Here is a 20583-nt window from a genome sequence, read left to right on the forward strand (position 1 = left end):
ATATGACACTAAAAGACTCCATTTTTTCTTTCTTTAATGTTGAGCAACCTCATTGAGCCATGGGGAATTCCGTTTTTCTTTCTTTTAAGTGTGAAACAGTTTAAAGCTTAAATCTTGACTTCGGTGTGAAAAGTGGAATTTTTTTGGCTGAAGGTAATGTGAAAATACAACACTCCTGTCGCCTTTGAGATCTGTGTTGCAACCAGTAGCACGATTTAAGCTCGGGAATACTTCTATTGTTTACGTGAATTTACTGCACTAGACAAAACCAAACTGTTTACCTTACGTCTCCCACTAATCAAATACTCAACGTAAAAGAAAAGTAACTAATTTAAGTACTGAATTTAACAACCGTGAATACTACAGCTGACAGAGTTTTCCCATGCCTGTTTCGTAAACAACGGTGTCTTCCTTTTACTTTTATTGTTTATCGGACATTATGTTTTGTCTTCATTATTGGACTCGTTTGGGACGTTTTTTATTTTGATGCAGGCAAGCGTTATTAGCCGGACAAAATTTTTCTTTTACCATGTTTTTTTGTATTACAATTAAAATTATATAACAATTAGGTAGCATCAAGTTCACTTAGAAGCTTATAGTAATGGAAAATATCGACGAGAAATATCGCAAACCAAGACGAACAAAGGGAACGCCTTCATACTATTATCGAAATCGAGTTGCTGCAGCAGGAATTGTTGCGGGAAGTTTAATATTTGCTTTGTGGTAGTAAGTTTCAGAAATGTGTTTCACAATATTCCCAACGGTACATTCTAATTGTCCACTTGCTCTCTCTAGTTGTACACCAATATACCAAGGAGCTTCCGAGAAATTTGTACGTGAATATTTGACCACAACCGAGGAGGAGAAAGATCGCAAATATATGTTCAATCTGAAAGCAAATCCTCGCACGTCGAAAGCCATACAGCAGACAATAGACGAAAAGAAACAATTGATTTCGGAACGATAGAAATTGGAGCTGAAGCATATGCTATGGATCGTGCAACCCGTAAAGCTAATCTAAAGAAACTACAATTACCGGGTACTGTTAATACAAGACAACGGTATGCATGCACATTCTTTCTTACAATGTTCATTGACTAGATGTAGTTAATAAAGTACCTATACCAAATAAATGTTTATTAGTTGGAAAAAGTAATGTTTTTGTGTCTTCTTTTTTTATTTCAAGTAAAAAAACACAAAATGTCCAAGAACTAGGTACGGCCTCAATTTCAAGTTATTTTGCTGCTTCAGAAAGTGACAACAAAATATCCCCCGAGAAGAATGGGAAAGATAAATTACCGGTCAGTGATACAACAAAAAGTAAATGCAATGAACCTGAAGAATCAGAAACACTGCCGAAAACTAAAACGACACGTGCCAAACGTACAAAGCTCGATGCATTCGTATTTAAACAGCCAAAATCATTAGACTCCGGTACAAATAATGATCAGTTGCAGGAAGATGATTTCGATGTGCCCGAAAAGAAAGTCAAAAAGGCACCACCACCGCCCACAACAAAGACGGAAAACAAAAAGGGCAATACCAAAAGTAAGGTCGCGAAAAAGCCTACGAATAAGAAAAGACAATCCACAATAAAATCAGCATTTCTTCGTAATGAACAAATGTTTGCTGAAATAGCTGCCCAACATTGTGCCGCAGATAATTTCAATGTCGATGATATTCAACTGGCTTTGGCAATATCTCGTTCTGAAGCCGAGAGTAGAGGAATAGCTGTTGCCGCAGATAACGAGAATGATGGTGATGTTGTTTGTGTTGCAGATCAAAATGACGAGGTTAAGGATGCAGAATCAATAAGGCAGAAGCTAGCAAAATATGGATTTCGTACAGCCGAAAAAGAAGGTACGCCCAAAGGTTAAAATTAAATTAATTTGTTTATAATTTTTCCTAACGTGTTTCTTTTTCCATTTCAGATTATAATGCATTTGCCGAAGCATTTATGGCTAAAACAAAAGTTCGTACCAAGAAAGCAAAATGGGCCAATAAATTTACCACATTAACACTGCGCGATGAACAGCTGCAAAAGAAAAAACTTAAAGAACAAATAGAACTGATTCTAAATAAACAATTTTGCAGAGCATCTCAATCTGTAGAGGAACCTTTAGTAGAAACTTATCAACTTCAAAGCAAAATACTTAGAGTTAGTCAAAAAGCTGAGGTCAACGAAAAAGTTGTACAATGTCCAGAGCTGGAGGAAATACCATTGGAACAGTTTTTTGTCACTGAGTTATTTCCATTAAGTAAAGTGAATGCTGGACATTTACTACGAAAATGGGAAGCAATACAGGGAAGAGATTTTACACCCAAAAAACAAAGTTCAAGGGCAGAGAAAATGGCAATAAAGATACATCAAATCTATAAAGATTTGGAAAATTACTATCACAGACTCAAATATCCTTCGTTGGATGGGGAAGTGGAAAATGAAGAAATTATAATTACTACTGATAAAACTTCCATTGATGATCAAGCAAAAATGGGGGACGTTGAATGTACCAGCGATAAACCTGTGGATTATTTTAAAAATTTACGTGTTCGAGAAGATGAAGATAATCCGAAGTCCGATTCTGGCAGTTCAATAACTAGTTCCATTTATAAGAAAATTAAATCTTTAATTCCACCCACCAGAAGTTTAGAATTAATGGATGTTTCAGCTGGATCTACGGACACAAATGCTGCCACAATATGTTCATCGCAAATGGAAACAGAACCACAGTTGAAGCTATTGAACAATGTTTCGTGTACACCTGAAAATTTATTACGAAATAAGGATTGTGAGAATACTTTGGAGGTGGGAACTAGCAATATAGAAATTAATTCATTAAACGCAGCAAGAACACATGAAAGCAGTATTGTAGCATCGTCTAATATAAAAGACATTCCTGAAACACATAAAGTTCCGTTGATAAATCATGCAAGTGATAGCAATAAACCCATCGTGGATGTTGCCAAAGGCTTAGACCTTAGACCTACAACTTCCTGTATTACACCTCAAAAGCCAACACCTAATAGCGGTATGAGTTCCACACAAAAACCGAGACCAAATTCACCCGATTTATTTGCCGATTCAGATGTTGAAATGGAAGATGAAGAAGAGACAAATATTGACATTGGTAAAGGTGTGTATTCCATTTGCTTTCCATGATAATATGATAAAGATTATAATAATCGTCACCAGAGTAATAATCAATTCAATCCCTGGTAATATTCCTTGAAAATCTTGAAGGTTAAAAAATCTATGCAAGAAATAGTCAAGCTTGATTGTTTTGGAATTTATTAGCCATATGCAACAACTTCAAATTATATACTAAGGTTTTTGTTGGTCGTTCATTGTCTGAAGGGTGGCTGAACCAGCAGCGAAATCTATTACATATCGAATTCAAAATCAATATTCAATACGGCGAAAAAAAACCCATAGAATTACTATGTACGTCTGATTTTTTATGTTCTGCGATAGGTTTTCCTTCCTTATTATTTGACCATGACTTCGTTCCTTTATGTTCTAAACCATTTATATTTATTTGTAGGAACCAAAAATGTCCACCAATTTTACACCATGAGCACCGTGGATGCTGATCCAAATACAATCGAAATCGTTTCCAGTGAAGAGGGTAAGATCTGCTCTCATGCAATATATTTGGATCAATTCCATTAATAATATTATTTTGTATAGCAAAGAATAATTTTTCGCTGGAGTCTACTGAACACATAGCAAAAAGTGATAGTGGTAAGAAATGCCATTTATTATCATTAAGGCAATATTATATATTTTTTTATTTTCAGTTAACCACCATACAACCGTCCTGAGAACCGAAGATGTGGCCACAAATGCAGTTGAAATATTTTCTAGTGAAGAAGGTAGGATCTTGGGCTAAAGGACATTTAAAAAAGCGTCCATTAATAATATTTATTTTGTATAGCAACAGACCTTTCTCTCTGGAGTCTCAAAAACACCCATCGAAGAAAGTTGGTATGGAAAATAGTCTAGAAACCATTCAAAATATATGTTCTCATGTATTTAATTTTGTCTTAGTTACCCACAATAGTTTCGGGGAGAGTTCCAAAGAATCTGACGACGAAAATGCAATTGAAATGCTATCAAGTGAAGAGGGTATGTTATGTTGTAAGCCACCTTTATTAAAAAAATACTTTATTAATTTAATATTTTTGTGTAGCAAAGAATATTTTATTCCGGGAAGTTGAAGGATCCACATCAGTTCGTGTTAATGGTAAGACAATCGATAAAATAAGTTTGCATAATGTTATTTTTTTACTAAATTTTAAAGTTTTGATTTTCATATTACTAAAGTTCAAATTCACTTGCCTTGATAGATTCACCTGACACCATGGAAGAAGATACCGAAGAAAATCTCATCGATCTAACACAAGATTATGAAGAAGATCATGTATCCAAGGAAAAAAGCAATACCACAAATAATCAAAGTAAAACTATAACGGAGATAGACATATTTGCTGATTCGCCTTTAAACGACGAGGAGTTCGAAAAGGCAATAACAGACATAAATAGTAATTCCGAAACATCGAAATATGTAAATAAGTTAGATGGGGATGAAGATTTCAAATTAACATTAAGTTTCGAAACAAATAAGATTGACAATCAAGATTTCTTTAAGTCCACTCTTGACTTGGCATCTCCTGAGAAGAAAAGGAAACGTTTGGATAATGGCAACGATTTACAATTTTCAAATGCAAATATCATGGATAATCTTGAGGTGAATGAAATTTCACTTTTCTCAACAAATTTTGAAGTAAATCTTTGTCCAGATATTAGCAGTGTTTGTGGTGAAGTAGCAAAAGCTAAATCAATTACCAACTTAAATGAAGTTAAGATTTCGGAATCAAATGCCATTACAACCAAAAGTAAATCTATTGAAGAGAACGTCCAAAAAGGGGATGATGACAAACTTAAAAGTCCCTTACATTCTCCACACAAAACAAATGAAATCATTGAAATACCCGATGATATTGATTCAGACAATGGAGGAGAAGAAGAAGAAGATATGATCCTCAGAGAAATGGAATTAAATCAAAGTAATAGATCGTTTTTGAATTTTCAAGGATCAAATCAATTACAAACATCATTTCATCGTCAAACTGCCACAATCAAGGATGTCAGTCAAAAACCTTCATCATTTGCGGTTGGAAATGATACAATCTTTCGAGAATTGTATAATAAATATTTGGGTGGTAAGGAGAAATCTAATGAATCTCTATGCAGGAGAAGCTTTTCCCAAATGGTAACCAACGTAAAAACCCCATCTGACTCGAATAAAAATGATAGCAGATTTAGTATGGATTTGGAAATGACCGTTGAACATTGTATAACAAATAGGAAATCCTTATCATTTCATGCAACATCACCTGCAAAACCCGATACGGACACGGGCAAATCTCAGTCATTTAATTTGCAAAATCACAGTATAGATTTGACACAAAACGAAGATGATGAGGGGAAGGGAAATATCATTGACCAAGAGGAGGAGGATGAGGAGGAATGTTTGGTGTTATCCGATGATGAAATAAATTATTCCATATGGCAGGCAAATAAAACAAGTCGTTATAAAGATTCCAATGGAAATTCTGCAGATGAAGAGCACTACAATGAAGAGAAGGATACATCAGTGGTTCTTGATATAATCAACAATGGGTGCTTATCGCCTTCCAAACAGATAGATTTAACTCAAAATTCGTACAGTGATTTTGAAACAAAATCACCAAACGAATCGCCATATATCGATCATAAACTTGAACGAAGTAAATTTGGTATTCTGGAGGAGTTCTCGGAGACATTCGAATCGCCGACACCTAATCAATTGTTAGAAGAAGCATCATTTCTTCAAACGCCCGATGAACCCATAAAACGTTACAGTACCATAGGTAATCGAACAAGTGAAAAGTTTAGTGCCTTATTGAAAAGTGTTGATAATGAAGCTGCCGCCTTGGATGATTTCGATGAATTCGATATGATGGTATATGAAAATCAAAATTCGAAAATCTCCTCAGTGCCAATGGGATTAGATCAATTGTTGACAGCTGAAATAAGTCTCAAAGAATCTCAAAAAACCTCGAGCAGCAGTTGCAGCAGTCCAGTTTTTGATCTAGAGGGAATACCCTCCACCTCTTCAGTTAGTACATTGAAAAAGTCCAAGACATTTAGCACTGTTACTGGCCAGAAAATAGCCTTGATAAAACCCCAAACAAAATCAAATTTCATAGTCATAAGAGTTCCTCGGACATTTTAAAGGCCACCTCCAAGCCCCCAAACATTATTGACAAACAAACATTAACCATCAATAATAAAACCTATCACATACGTGGTTTAACCGCCGATGAAGTTAAACCCAACTATTCTCAATATACTGAGGCGGAATTATTAAAGGCATTATATAACTATGGCATTAAACCGTTAAAAAGAAAACAAGCTGTTAAACTATTGGAATATATTTATCTGCAAACGCATCCCATAATAGTTGAAGAAACGGCACCCGTTGATGATTGTATTGAAAATTGTTTTAACACGGCTAAAGCGACCTCATCCACAAATGTGTACCGTGGTAGTATGAAAACAAAAACGACATTGCCTTCCAGTCAAATTGAAGAAGAACCCTTAACGCCAAGTAATGTTCTGTCAAACGTTGGCAACAAATTCAATCTTAGCGATGGCCTTGGTTCTGATATGATTCAATTTTCGCTTGAGCTAAAATCGGAGCTAGCAGATGAGAACTATATACTGCAGACAAATGTAACAAAGAAGGTAAGGAAAGCTACTTTTAATTTACAGGGTGAGATAAAAAAAAATGCAACAAAGTCAAAAGCCATAATTTTACATTTTTTTAATTTTATTGAATGAAAGCAACAAGTGTCGGAAATAGCATCAAATTTTAGAATAAGTTTAGATTTGTTCGAATTGGTCACCCTTGCCACAAATTATGGACTTCAAACGGCCAATGAAACCGTCACACGCTGTCCGAATGTTGCTCTGCAGTATTTTGGCTCATTCCCGGCGAATCGCTTGCTTGAGGTGATCGACACTTTGGTATTTTTTAGTGTCAACCTTGTTGTCCAAAATACTCCAGACACAATAGTCCAATGAATTGGTATAAGGAGATTTTGAAGGCCATTGTGCCCGGGAAATGAAGCGAGGAACCTCATTTGTAACCATTCTTGGGGTTGCGCGTGCTGAGTGCGATGGTGACGAGTCCTGTTGGAGTGTCCAATGTCTGCGGCCAAAACGTTTGCATGCCCAAGGCTTTAATACACCCTCCAGAATATTTTCGCGATAATATTCGGCATTTATTCTGATGCCACGATCGATTAATACGAGCGGAGAGTGATCATCGGCAGTTATGGCGGCCCACACTATCACCATGGCCAGCGCTTGAGTTCTGGTGGCCAACCGAAGGTGCACATTTTCAGCAAGTAAACACGATCATTTTGTTTGTTTTTTATAAACTGCTGGACAACGAATGTTTTCTCATCGGAGACGGAGAAAACCAAATTCGACAGTTCGCCATTTTCGGCCAAGCGAAGCAACTCTTTTGTTCTTTTGAGTCTATTTTCTTTCGGCTGCGATATAAGTTCTTGCAATTTTTGGAATTTCAATGGCTTTTCCCCGAGCTCATTTTTCAATATTTGCCGAATGGAATATTGCGATATGTTCAGCTCACGAGTCATTTTTCGGTCCCTACGACGCGGGTTTCGATCAAGTCGCTTCTTTACTTTTCGAACCATTTCTGCTGATGTTGCTGTTTTCTTCCGTCCACTTCCTTGACGTCGGGCTACGCTACCAGTATCACGGTAACGAGCGATGGTACGAGACATAAAAGATTTATTCACATTTTAATGCTGGAGTGCTCTATAGCCACTTATGATTTTCCAGCCAAATATGAAGAAATCACACTATCACGCTTGAATTCCATCACAATAGCTTTTCTCTGGAAATTTCTCACCAAAATACTTTTGTACGCTTGTAAACAATATAACGAGCTGTCACTGGAGTAATTTTAACAGTTGTCGGATGAGTGGCTTTTAAATGACAGCAGTCTGAAGATGGTTGCAGTTTTTTTATATCACCCTGTATATATGTGCATATAATATGTAAATTTTTGGGAGGTGCCTCCAATTCTGATGCTATATCTCCAGTTTCAAGTAGAATTTCAAAAATGTATATAGCCTATGTTTCTTTTAGGCGATATTGTAGAAAATCTGTTCAGTGGTTTTCGAGTCCATAAATTACAAACAAACATACAAACATTTTCCTCTTTTATAGATATAGAAGATAATGAATATGGGCAAATAATGTTTAATGTATAAACTACTTACAACTACATGTCCTAATTTCTTTTAGACCCCCCAACCTTTACTGCCATTTCATATTGCATGGTATAATTTGGTGTGTTCCAATCGCAAACTACATGAAAGTATTCTGATGTATGAACCCATTGATTTACAAGAAATTTACTTATTTCTAAAAGGCATTGGATATCGTTATGACCCAAAGGTAAATATTAAAATAATAAATTTATGCATTACTGAATATTTGGGATTATTTGCTCTAGGACCTCAAGCAATTTTTCGATCAACGTTGCATTATATTTCGTTATGATCTTGCAACGGCTGGTAGTAGTAACAATGCTAACAAAGAGAAAGCGAAAAATCGCCACGTTCGCAAGAAAAAGAAGACCAACATTAAACAGACAGTTAACATAAACATTCTTAATTATTAAATATTAATGAAAATAATAAGTGTAAATAATCGCAATGAACTGAAAGAATATGTTTTGTAAAATGTTTTTCTAAGTAATCTAATTTGCCTGTTTGTAATTATTTATGTGATGATCTTATAAACAATAAAATTAGCAATTTTTTACAAATAAAAACTGCGATTGTTTTTATTAAATAATTCTATGGGAGCAGAAAAAAATTATTGTGTCAATACTTACTTTCTGGATTCCAATAAAAAACCCCGATATTTCTTTAACCTTTTCAAAAAACATGTTAAAAATTTATTAACAATTCGTTGGTTAAAATGTTATTCCTTTAGATTGTTTTTCTTTGTTTAAAAAAAACAAGGACGTTTTTTGTTATTATTATGGAATATATATATATATACGTATAAGAAAATAAATAATAAAACTAAAATACAGCTGAATGGCTGTTAATTGACTATTGTTGTCAAGAGATTTGTGTGAATGTGTGATGTTACATTGGATAAAATCTTAAATACAAATACCATTTAACATTTGTACCATCATATTGTATTACAAAAAAAAAAAAAAGGAACAAAACAAAAAAAAAATATTAAGTGAAAATTATTAAATAAATTAATAAAAAAAAACATAATTCATTGCTACCATTATAAAATAAATCACAATATAAATATCTTTATGTATAATATGGATGGTCGAATATGTGTTGCATGTAAACAAAACAAAATGTAAACTTTCATTTTACGTTAAACTACACGAACTACTGCATTGATTGAGAGGTTTACTTTGTCCTAATTTAATGGCATCTTCATCGTTCTCCACTTGTGTTATGCTGGTATCGATGCGTCGCTTCAATTCCGTTGCCAGCGCCACAAAAGCATCATCAATGTTACGATTCTCTTGGCAGATGTTTCTAAAACGTATAGAACTTCCGGTATGTATTGACACATTTGTTGTGCCTCCTCAAATTCTACTTCACGCTCATTTTCCAGATCACATTTATTGCCAACAACAATTAACAGAACACTTGACGTTGTATACCGTCGTACCTCCTCGATCCATTTTTGCAGATTTGCAAATGAATTGCGATTGGTTATATCATAAACTGGAAATATAACAAAATGTCTGTATATAATATTTAAAAAAATAAAAGTACCAAATGGTTTTGCAAAGAAATACTTATACCCTATAAGGTCAACCTGGTGCAAAATTAGTTAATAGTATTAAAATCGATATTAAAGAATTCTCATCTGTCTCATAATACAGGGCCCATCTTACTCATAGAAAATTATTGGTAAAATGTGTAGAAATGACGTTTTTAAGTTTAATTATGACAAAAATGGCCAAATTTTGCGAATTATATGGTCAACAGGGTGAGATGAAAAAACTTCAACCAACTTCAGACTGCTGTCATTTATAAGCCACTCGTCCAACAACTGTTAAAATTATTCCAGTGACCAGAAAGTTATTCGTAATGGAATTCAAGCGTGATAGTGTAATTTCTTTATATTTGGCTGGAAAACCACAAGTGGCTATCATTAGAGCACTCCAGTATTAAAATGTGAATAAATCTTTTGTGTATATTCTGGAGGGTGTACTAAAGCCTTGGGCACGCAAACATTTTGGCCGCAGACCTTGAACATTCCAACAGGACTCAGCACCATCGCACTCATCACGATGAGTTCCTCGCTTCATTTCCAGCGCATAATGGTCTCCAAAATCTCCGGATACCAATCCGTTGGACTATTGTGCTTGGAGTATTTTCGAAGTCAAGGTTGGCACTAAAAAATATCAAAGTGTCGATCACCTCAAGCAAGCGCTTAGCCGGGGATGGGCCAAAATACCGCAGAGAATTATTCGGACAGCGAATGACGGTTTCATTGGCCGTTTGAAGTCCATAATTCGTGCCAATGGTGACCGAACAAATCTAAACTTATTCTAAAATTTGATACCATTTCCGACAATTTTTGATTTCATTCAATAAAATTGAAGAAAAATTAAAAATTATGGCGTTTGACTTTGTTGCAATTATTTTATCTCACCCTGTATATATATTAAATAATGCTTGATTGTCTCAGGGTCCATACCGGCCCCATTTCACTCATAGAAATTTAGAGAGAGTGGAAAGAAAATCGTTGGTAAAATGAGTAGAAATTGCGTTTTAAAGTAAATTTAAAGTTTTTAAAATTATGACAGAATAATAACAGTGAACACCGAATATCTTTCATACATAGCACCAATTTTACCAATTAAAAAATTTAATAGGTCCTACAAAATACCAATTATTTGGGAATATCGGTCTATGGGAGGCCACTCCAATTGGAAAAGACATTGAACCGCCACTTCAAAACACAGACACCTATGGTCTCTTTTATATGGCGTTCATGTCAAAATGAGAACAGATGTTAAAAGGTTTTTCCTTAATAACAGTGAATTCAATTAAAAATGGGATAGAAAACCTTCCAAATACCGAATATCTGGAGCTAAATTGGGGGCTATGCCAAATAATGGAGCTAAACTAAACTTTTTTACATGTCCTTTTCTATATCCTGTTAGAAAATGCGTCTATAACTTTCAAAATAATTAAAATCCAAATTTTACGATATATTAGAACTTATTCTGTATTGTAGCTTAATATTGAATATTCATGCCAAAAAGCTCCTTGGGAGTACTTAATGTACCTTGATTTTACTTAAGATACTTAATGTATCTTAATTCTTTGAATTGAATTGGGTTTAGCTAATTCGACTCACAAGTCTTTAAGGCTTAGTTAAGAAATTTAAAAATAAATTACATTTACTTCACGGGTTCTCAGACGAAAATTTCGAAGTGTTACAAAGAAATTGTCAAATTTAACATGCCCCCAGCTTATAGGGAAAACTATAAAATGAAGAAATGTTAAGCATCTCAGCAAAAATTCAATTTACAAAGAAAAACACGTGTATACAAATAATCCGCAAACAACCGGACAATAAAGGCTGAATTGAAACGGAATAAAGAACCAAATATTTGATATGGAACAATTTCATAGATATGACAATTTTTGTTTAAATTTATAAAAATGATTCATTACCCTAGAGTAGTACTTAATTCCCCCAAAGACATCAGACAATCACCTACATACCACTGCGTATTTAGCCAACGAAATGGGCGTTGAATACCACAAGAAGAAAAAACAACACACTTACCAATGATAACACCATTCGCTGAACGATAATAACTTTGTGTTATTGTGCGAAACCGTTCCTGACCAGCCGTATCCCAAATTTGCAACTAAAAGAAGAATGTTGTTTTCCTAAATAAATTCCAATTGATATATTCTTCATATGACTTACCTTAACTAGTTTACCTTCTAAACTAATGGTTTTCATTGAAAAATCCACACCGATTGTATTTCCCTGACGTTCCATAAAATTACCAGTCTTAAAACGTTCAACTATGCAAGTTTTTTCCAGTTCCAGCATCACCGATTAGCACAACTTTGAATAGAAAATCAAACTTTCTTCACTGGCAGAGCCATTAGTGTTTGAGGATTTCTGGCTGTCATGTTGATGATTTGCTGCCACTCGAAGAATGTTTGTGTTCTAGGGGACGGAGAATAGTTCGCAACGGCAAAGTGTGATGTCACTTATGTGGATTCACAAACGGTTAACAACAATCAATCAACTGTAAAATGTGGGTGTTCTTACACCTTTCCATTCACTAGATTTCTTTTCTTTGGAATTCTTTAGACACTGTAGTAAGAATTCATGAAAGGAATGTGCCCGAACAGATTAACCCTGGATAGGAGTTTTGTTTTGGTGAATAATTGACTGACGTATTTCTTTTGTGTCTAGTTGTTCTTTGGCTGCCGGAGATTTCCCTAAAATACCACTCTTTATTTTATTTCTATAGTACGCAATTAACTAGAGCGACAATATTATATTCCTTCAGTTCAAGAACAAGTTGTTTTTTTTATTGAATAACAAATTAAAGAACCTTACTAATTACCAACACAATAGAACCCGATGATTGTTATCAATCGATACTACCTTTTAAATAAAGAATCGATAGTGGCAATTGGAAGCTTTATTTATCGATAACGCAAGCAATTGCTTTGTTCAGGACTTAAAATAAGTCCTCAGTTACACTATGCGAGTTTACTTGCGTCAATTTTTTCTCTCTCTTTCTCTTTTGAACATACCTTCTGCATTTATACAAGACAATTGATTTACAGAAATTTTTATTGCTTTTGCTATCATTTTTCCTTGAAAAGAAGGTATATGACGTTTGCCATTCCGTTTGTAACATTCCTAAATATTTGTCGTAGACCCCACAAAGTATATATATTCATGGTCAGCATCAAATTCTAAGTATATTTAACGTAATATACTTAATGGATTTTTGAAAAGTTTAACAGCATGTAGTGTTTAAAAGTTTAACAATATGTAGCATGTAGTTTAAAATGGGACAGATACTTCCACTTCTTCTGCGGAAGAGAAAAAAAAGCGAACTAAGTTAACCTAAACGCCTTTGTTCCTTATTGTTTTTTTACAAATCTAAAACTCATTTGTCTTTTATGAATAAGCCAGTCGATGACTTATACAGAACACTTCCTCTTATGTATTATATAAAGGTGAAATACATAAAACGCTTTTTTGACTGACTTCAGTTATCGACAGGCTTCTTCGTATAGGAACAAAGAAGTTTTAGGTTGATTAAGTTCGATTTTGGCCCAAATATTCTTTGTTTTTTTTCGAAGAATCCAGCCAATGACTTAAAGCTGGGAATACATAAAGCGCTTATTGGCTGGCTTAAGTCATCGGCTTGCTTCTTCGGAAATGAACAAAGGAGGCTAGGGTCAAAATCGAACTAAGTCAACCTAAAACTCCTTTGTTCCATTACGAAGAAGCCAGCCAGATAAGCGCTTTATGTATTTCACCTTAAGTCACTCAAAAATTAAATTTTATTCTTATGACAAGGTTGTGTACTTCAGATAGATCGGCTGGCTTCTTCGGAAATGAACAAAACGAACTAAGTCAACCTAAAACTCCTTTGTTCCTCTACGAAGAAGTCAGCCGATGACTAAGCCCCAGATAAGCGCTTTATGTTTTCCACCTTAAACCACTCAAAAAATTAAATTTTATTTTATGACAAGGTTCTGTACTTCAGATAGATGATGCCCTATTCGATTTAGCAAATGGGTCGCATAAGTCGTCGACTGGCTTGCAATGTAAAAGAATAAAAAAGTAGTTCAGGGAAGAGCTAAATAGCTGACAGCAGAACTAATAAAAAATGAGGCTATCTCGAGATCCTAATTTTCACAGAGACACCAGACAATAAAGGTGAGGATTAAAACGCTTTTTTGACTGGCTTAAGTAATCGGCTGGCTTTTTGTAAAGGAAGAAAGAAGGAGTTTAGGCTGACTTAGTTAACTAATCTCCTTTGTTCTTTTCTGATGAAGGCCGATGATATATTTTTATTCATATTCTCACCCACTAAGTGAGGACATCTGTATATATTGATTATTCGGTCACATGTGGCGCCATTTTCACTAATTTCAATTGAAATGTGTGCCGTGACTATCATTCACATTACACTTGGCATATAACAATTGTAATGCGATTGCGTAATTGTCAATCAAAATTTTCATGTACTTTGATTATTTTCTTGGAACGCAAGAAGTACTTACAATGAAATGTATGGGAAAATAGTTTTGACTTTGATGTGAATGGTTTTCCTCCTTTTTTCCTTATCGCCGATTCCAAATCTTAATGACATTTTGATGTCAATAATAAAATGTGTGTTAACACAAATCGTTTTATGCATTCGTTAGCACAAAACTATAATCTAATGCCAAATCAGGTAAAAATCAAATTAAACCACAACGAGACAATTTTCTCTGATTTACGCCTACAGTTGGACGATTGAAAAGCGGCGAGTGTGCATGCATGGGTATGTCTGTATATGATAGTGTCAGATATTCGATAAATGAAAAGGCAGTTTAAAAGAAAGCGCCAGTGCTTTGTGGCGCTATTGGAAAATGTGCCTTGTCTACATTGAAAATTTGATTTGACTAACTTCGTTGGCGATTTGGTATATTATCGAATATTTTTGACAATCACGTATTTGGCATTACATGCGCTCGTGTATGGATACGCATATGACCAAATGCGAGCTGTAGTGTCTTGCTGATATATGTATGCTAGTATGTGTGTGCACCACGTACTTTGATATCTATTTACAATATTTTGATAGGAGTTGCACTTCAACCAAGCCTATTTTTAGCAATAATTATGTAATTTATATCACTTCACACAGGTGACTCTATTAAAATTCCAAATTCGGAATATGCTGTTAAATTTGTCAAATTCCACAAGAACCGTGTTTGAATGCAGGAGGTGTGTACAAATATTAAAATTACGCATGAGTTTCCGGTTTTCTTTAAATAGTTGAAAATACTTGAAATATGCAGCAGTTTATTGGAAATTTGGAAATGTTTAAAGATACTTGATGGGTCCTAATTAAAAAGCCAAAATACAAGAGCTTTTATACCATCCACCATTTATGGAGAGTATATAGCTTTGTCATTCCGTTGTAACTAGTCAAAATATCATAATGGACCCACAAAGTATATATATTCTGAATCAGCGTAAAACTCTAAGACAATTTAGCGATGTCCGTCTGTCTGTTGTAATCACGCTATCTTTCGAATGAATTGAGACAGAAGGCTAAAATTTTTGCCAGTAGGAGGTTAAGTTCGTATAGCGTCTATATAACGGTACCTCCGATATTCCGTATTTTTATGATATTAGCGACACCATCACTTAATCGTTCCAAATTTCGTGTTTGAAGTTTGCAAGGGGTAGTCTTCGAATAGCCTCCATATAATGGTATCTCTTTTCATTCGGTATTTTGACGATATATTCGCCGGGTACTACAGGCTGTGACAAAATTACTTATGCAGCTTCATGTCTTCGTATAGCCCGTATGAAGATCATAATTTTAAACGGAATTTTTGAAATTTGTTGAAATTTTCAAGTTTTTTCCAAATGGTTGAGGGTATTAAACGTATGAATTAGGCATCGGCTGAATCTCGTTAAAATATTTGCCGAATTTGACCTAGGTCACCCTAAATTCCTTGTTCTTTTAAGGTAAATGCCAGCGACGACTAATACAAGAAACAATCCTCCCAAGTATTGAATCCTTACGACGGTCAAATGGTTTTCTGTGGATAGTATATCTTCTCGAGATGTCATAGAGGGTAAGAGTTAAGACGAAATACATAAACTGAGTACCACATTAACGGTTTTTTAACTGGCTTATTTGTAAAAGACCGAAGGAGCGTAAGGGAAAAGTTAAATTATGGGCCGGAATTGAAGTCAACTAAAACTCCTTTACGAGGAAGCCAACCGATGACTTCAAGGTAAGAATACACAAAACGCTTCTTTGACTGGCTTAAGACATCGGCTGGCTTTTTCGTAGAGGAACAAAGGAGTTCTTTGCCCTACACTCCTTTGTTATTTTCCGAAGAAACCAGCCGAGACTTAAGCCAGCCAAATAAGTTCTTTATCCTTTAGCCAATCAAAAAAGTCTTTTATGTACTCTCATCTTAAGCCTTGCATATTCCTGGAGATCCAGCTTGGATACTTATTAAAGTATCTTGCAGATGTAGTCAGACTGTCATTGTAGATCTAGCTTGAGTACTTATTAAGGTACCTCGCAGACGTAGTCATGCATATCCTTATAGATACTGTTTGAGTACTTATTAAGGTGCTTCGCAGATGTAGTCTGTCTATCCTTGTTGGTGTATTTTGAGTTATAAGGTCTCTCGCAGACGTATCCTTTCATATCCTTGCGAATCCTACTTGAGTACTTATTAAGGTCCCTTGCAGCCGTAGCTTCTCATATCCCTTGTAAATAAGGCTTGAGTACTTAATTAATTATGATCTCTGCTATCCTTGTAGATTTTGTTGAGTAATTATTAAAGTCTGTTGCAGCCGTAGCTCTGCACATCCATGTAGATCTAGCTTGAGTACTTATTAAGTTTCCTCGCAACTGTAGCTTGGCATATCCTTGTAGATCAGCTCTAGCTTTGCATAGCCTTCGAGTCTGTAGACGTAGCCTTGCACTCCCTCGTAGGTCCTGCTTGAGTACTTATTAAGGTCTCTCGCATAAAAATCCATCCGGTAGTCTTACATGAACTATGCCCAACACTGACGACTGTAGTACTTAGCTAGGTCTCTGGTATACCAACCAACTGTCTTTCTCTTTCTGTCTTAAAAAATTATTTCTGTACGAGCCATGGGAGCTACTCCAGCCTAATGGGGAAAACTGTCGTTACACTTATAGACGCTAAAGACCCTATACGTGATTTCTGTTCTTTTATTTACAGAGAATCATAGCTGATATTTATAAATAAAATACCATCCACCTTTTACTGGTTTACTAAGCGAGAATTTATTCGCAGATTTATGTAGACAATACACTTTTCAGGACTATACAGAAATATCAACATCAACAGTTTTCGGAAGATACCATGACTTCCGCATATCTTCTATAGAAATAGACAATCCCTAGCAGATCTTATTATTGTATAAAGCACTATCCATAATCCATAGAAAGATATATCTTTGCAAAGAGATATCCTTCGATAAATAGAAGCTCTTAATCACGCAATGACCTGAGAAGATCTTATCGAAGGTTAAAGACCGCCCATAACCTTCTACAACTAGAAGACTTTCTGTTGACCATATTTGAATAGAAGCCCTCCATTGGTGTTCTCTATAAACAGCTCTTAACGGGTTTTCTTATATATAGAAGAACCTCCCGCTGACTTTCATAAATATACGACTCTTTCTTTTCAAACTACGACAGCTATATCATCGATAATGTCTAATTTCTGTCAATTTGTTAGGTATGTGAAATTCATCATCCCTTTGCTTATATCTCTCTTTTCACCGACAAAGCGACAGGCCGTACATGGTGTGGTATGAGCAATAAGAAATGTGTCTTGGTAATGTATTTCTTAAGCATATTAAGATCATACAGCTCTATACATCAATCAAACACAATTGTTGGCTCGCTGTAATGGACAAACGCAAATATATCTAAGCGTATGTCGGTAACAAACATTGCAAGGAGAACATTGATTTCCGTCAACAAATGAAGATCAAACAACAACAAACAACAAACACATATAAAGTTGCAAAAATGTATGACAACTAACAACCCACCAACCTCCTCATCCATGCAATGACCATTGTTTTCATAGATTTTTCAAGGAAATCTCATTAGTGGCTATCATCAGGCAATGTCAACGCTACCGCCACTTAGTACGGTTCAGTCATCTAAGCCAATCTTGGCGGCTCAGCCCAAACAATCGCAAGCCCAAGCAAGCCAGCCAAAGCTAAGCAAAAACATACGTCCAATATCACCAACACAACAAAGCTCATCGTTGCGCCATAAAACTTGGCCAATTGAAGAAGGCTCCCCAAAACCATAACGAAAAAAACTCACCATTCCACTTAATAACATTACACGCTGCACTGCAACGTATCGTCAGTTGAGTTTAATACGTTCAGAGGCATGGTTGTGTTGCTGGCTTTCGGTTCTGTTCATTGCATTTCCTCGTAAAAAAAAAAAACAAAAACAAATCACAATTCGCAAATATAGACGAACTATTGGGGATATCTGGTTTTATTTGGTAATAAAAATGAAAACAATAACAACAATCACAACGATTTTTCAAATCATGTGTGTGTTATAAGAGTTTAGAAGAGAAGAAGAAGTAAAAAGGATAAACAAACGGGCCCCTATCAAAAAATAACAAAAAAAAAAAAAAAAGAAAAAGAAAATTCTATGAAAGAAGTAACGTCGTGTACTCGAGTTAGAAGAAAAGTGAAATGAATGAAATATTGCCGTTTTCCTTGATTTTGAGAAAGTTTTTTTTTCATCCAACGAATAAAAGGAATATTCAAATTATAACCATTTTATAAAGTGTTTTACCATAAATAGTAGTGAAATATTGTCCTACTTTTGTTTTGATTGCTTGTTCTAGAAAAAAGGATATTAAACAGACGTGATTTATGAGTATGTAAGTGTTACATATAAGTGTTGCAGTTATGTATTTGAACATTGTGTTTGTGTCTTAAGTCTTTTGTTTGTTGTCTCAAAGACGGCTGTTTGATTAACGGATCTAAATTTTTATTATTGCCTTGTGCAAAATTGCAAAGAAGTAAAGATTTGTTGATGTCAAAAAATCGTTAACAATTTAGTAGTAAAAAACCAAATATTGTGAAGCTTTCGGATTTCACATGAGGATTCTGCATTACAGCATGTTCCTTAATGGGTTAATGTATAGGATAATTTCGGCTGGGTTTTTTTGTAAATCTACAAAGGAATTACGTTGATCTAGTTCAAATTCAGTTCATTCTTCCGCTACGTAAATATATAAAGAATATTTTCCACATGCATAAATTGACAGTTCCATTTTAATATTTGTCATGTATTTGCTAAATATCCGTAAGTGTTAGGGCGATTGGGTCAATACTTTTTATTGTTTATTGTACAATTTTGTGAGACTACTTTTTAACCTCTTTTCACGTTGGGAACAGTGTATGGGAGATTCTAAAAAAGTAGACGAAATATACAGGGTGAGATAAAAAAAAACATCAACAAAGTCAAACGCCATAATTTTTACATTTTTTAAATTTATTGAATGAAAACAAAAAATGTCGGATATAGCATCAAATTTTGGAATACGTTTAGATTTGTTCGAACTGGTCACCTTTGGCGCGAATTATGGCCTTCAAACGGCCAAAGAAACCGTCACACGCTGCCCGAATGTTGCTCTGCAGTATTTTGGCCCATATCCGGCTAAGCGCTTGCTTGAGGTGATCGACACATTGGTATTTTTTACTGCCAACCTTACTTTCCAAAATAATCCAGACACAATAGCAACGGATTGGTATCCGGAGATTTTGGAGGCCATTGTGCACTGGAACCTCATTGTGTAACCATTCTTGTGTGGCGCGTGCTGAGTGCAATGGTGCTAAGTCCTGTTGGAAAGTGCAAGGTCTGCGACCAAAATGTTTGCATGTCCATGGCTTCAATACACCCTCCCGAATATTTTCGCGATAATATCGACACTTATTCTGATGCCACGGTCGATTAATACGAATGGAGAGCGACCATCGGCTGTTATGGGCCCACACCATCACCATGGTCGGCGCTTGAGTTCTGGTGGCCAACCGAAGGTGCACATTTTCAACTGACCTCTTTGGCAAGTAAGCGCGATCATTTTGTTTGTTTACAAACTGCTGGCCAACGAATGTTTTCTCATCGGAGAAACTCAAATTCGGCAGTTCACCACTTTCGGTTTTCCAGCACAAAAGCGTTTTATGTATTCTCAGCTGAAATCATTGGTTGGCTTCTTCGTAAAAGAACAAAGGAGTTAAGGTTGTCTTAGTTAAATTTGGCCCACAATTTATATTTTTTCAACCTAGCCGAAAGCTTATGTCAGTAAAAACTTTTTCTAATTTTTATAGCTCAAAATCTGAATTTGTTTTAAAATTTATAATTTTGAGCTATTTGGAAAGTTTATATAGTCCATTTTCAGATTTGGGCCGATCCGAATTACCTTTCTCGCTGTGGTTTGTGTGTATGTTAAATTTAGTATGTCTACCTTGTGTTTGGTGAGTGACTAAATCGGATCACTATTTTAAACGTATGTTATGAAAAAAGGTCATATGGGTTAGAATTTTGTCTCGTAATATAAAGTTCAAGTTTAACGTGCATGACCTTTCAAAGTAAATCACTTTGTTAGATAGCAGATGTGTGTTGAATATTAAGACAAACT

The 20583-nt window shown here is 35.1% G+C and overlaps 2 protein-coding genes and 1 pseudogene across 2 annotated transcripts; 2 read left to right on the forward strand and 1 right to left on the reverse strand.

Moving 5' to 3' along the window:
• The first annotated feature begins 461 nt into the window (after positions 1–461).
• LOC101891524 (uncharacterized) lies at positions 462–1156 on the forward strand. The gene is made up of 2 exons (XM_005182354.4): positions 462–726; positions 796–1156. Exons 1-2 carry the CDS (start codon positions 602–604, stop codon positions 965–967), a joined length of 297 nt encoding a protein of 98 aa, XP_005182411.1. The 5' UTR covers positions 462–601; the 3' UTR covers positions 968–1156.
• Positions 929–8895, forward strand: LOC131800596 (structure-specific endonuclease subunit SLX4-like). Its single transcript, XM_059131252.1, is given in 13 exon segments — positions 929–1061; positions 1187–1860; positions 1932–3134; positions 3543–3626; positions 3689–3742; positions 3799–3889; positions 3936–3985; positions 4049–4126; positions 4191–4244; positions 4348–6209; positions 6212–6790; positions 8384–8536; positions 8595–8895. Coding segments are annotated over 13 exon segments (5121 nt in total). The 5' UTR covers positions 929–990; the 3' UTR covers positions 8763–8895.
• A 112-nt stretch (positions 8896–9007) lies between these two features.
• Positions 9008–12764, reverse strand: LOC101893077 (ras-related protein Rab-43-like; annotated as a pseudogene).
• Positions 12765–20583: the final 7819 nt, after the last annotated feature.

The sequence above is a fragment of the Musca domestica genome, unplaced genomic scaffold (assembly GCF_030504385.1).
Source record: "Musca domestica strain aabys unplaced genomic scaffold, Musca_domestica.polishedcontigs.V.1.1 84, whole genome shotgun sequence".
NCBI classification, from domain to species: Eukaryota; Metazoa; Arthropoda; class Insecta; order Diptera; family Muscidae; genus Musca; species Musca domestica.

Bases quoted from the DNA above. Each gene is read 5' to 3' on its own strand.
- LOC101891524 (XM_005182354.4), top strand. From the start codon at position 602: ATGGAAAATATCGACGAGAAATATCGCAAACCAAGACGAACAAAGGGA. The intron at 727-795 runs GTAAGTTTCAGA...TGCTCTCTCTAG, and splicing joins TTAATATTTGCTTTGTGGTA to TTGTACACCAATATACCAAG.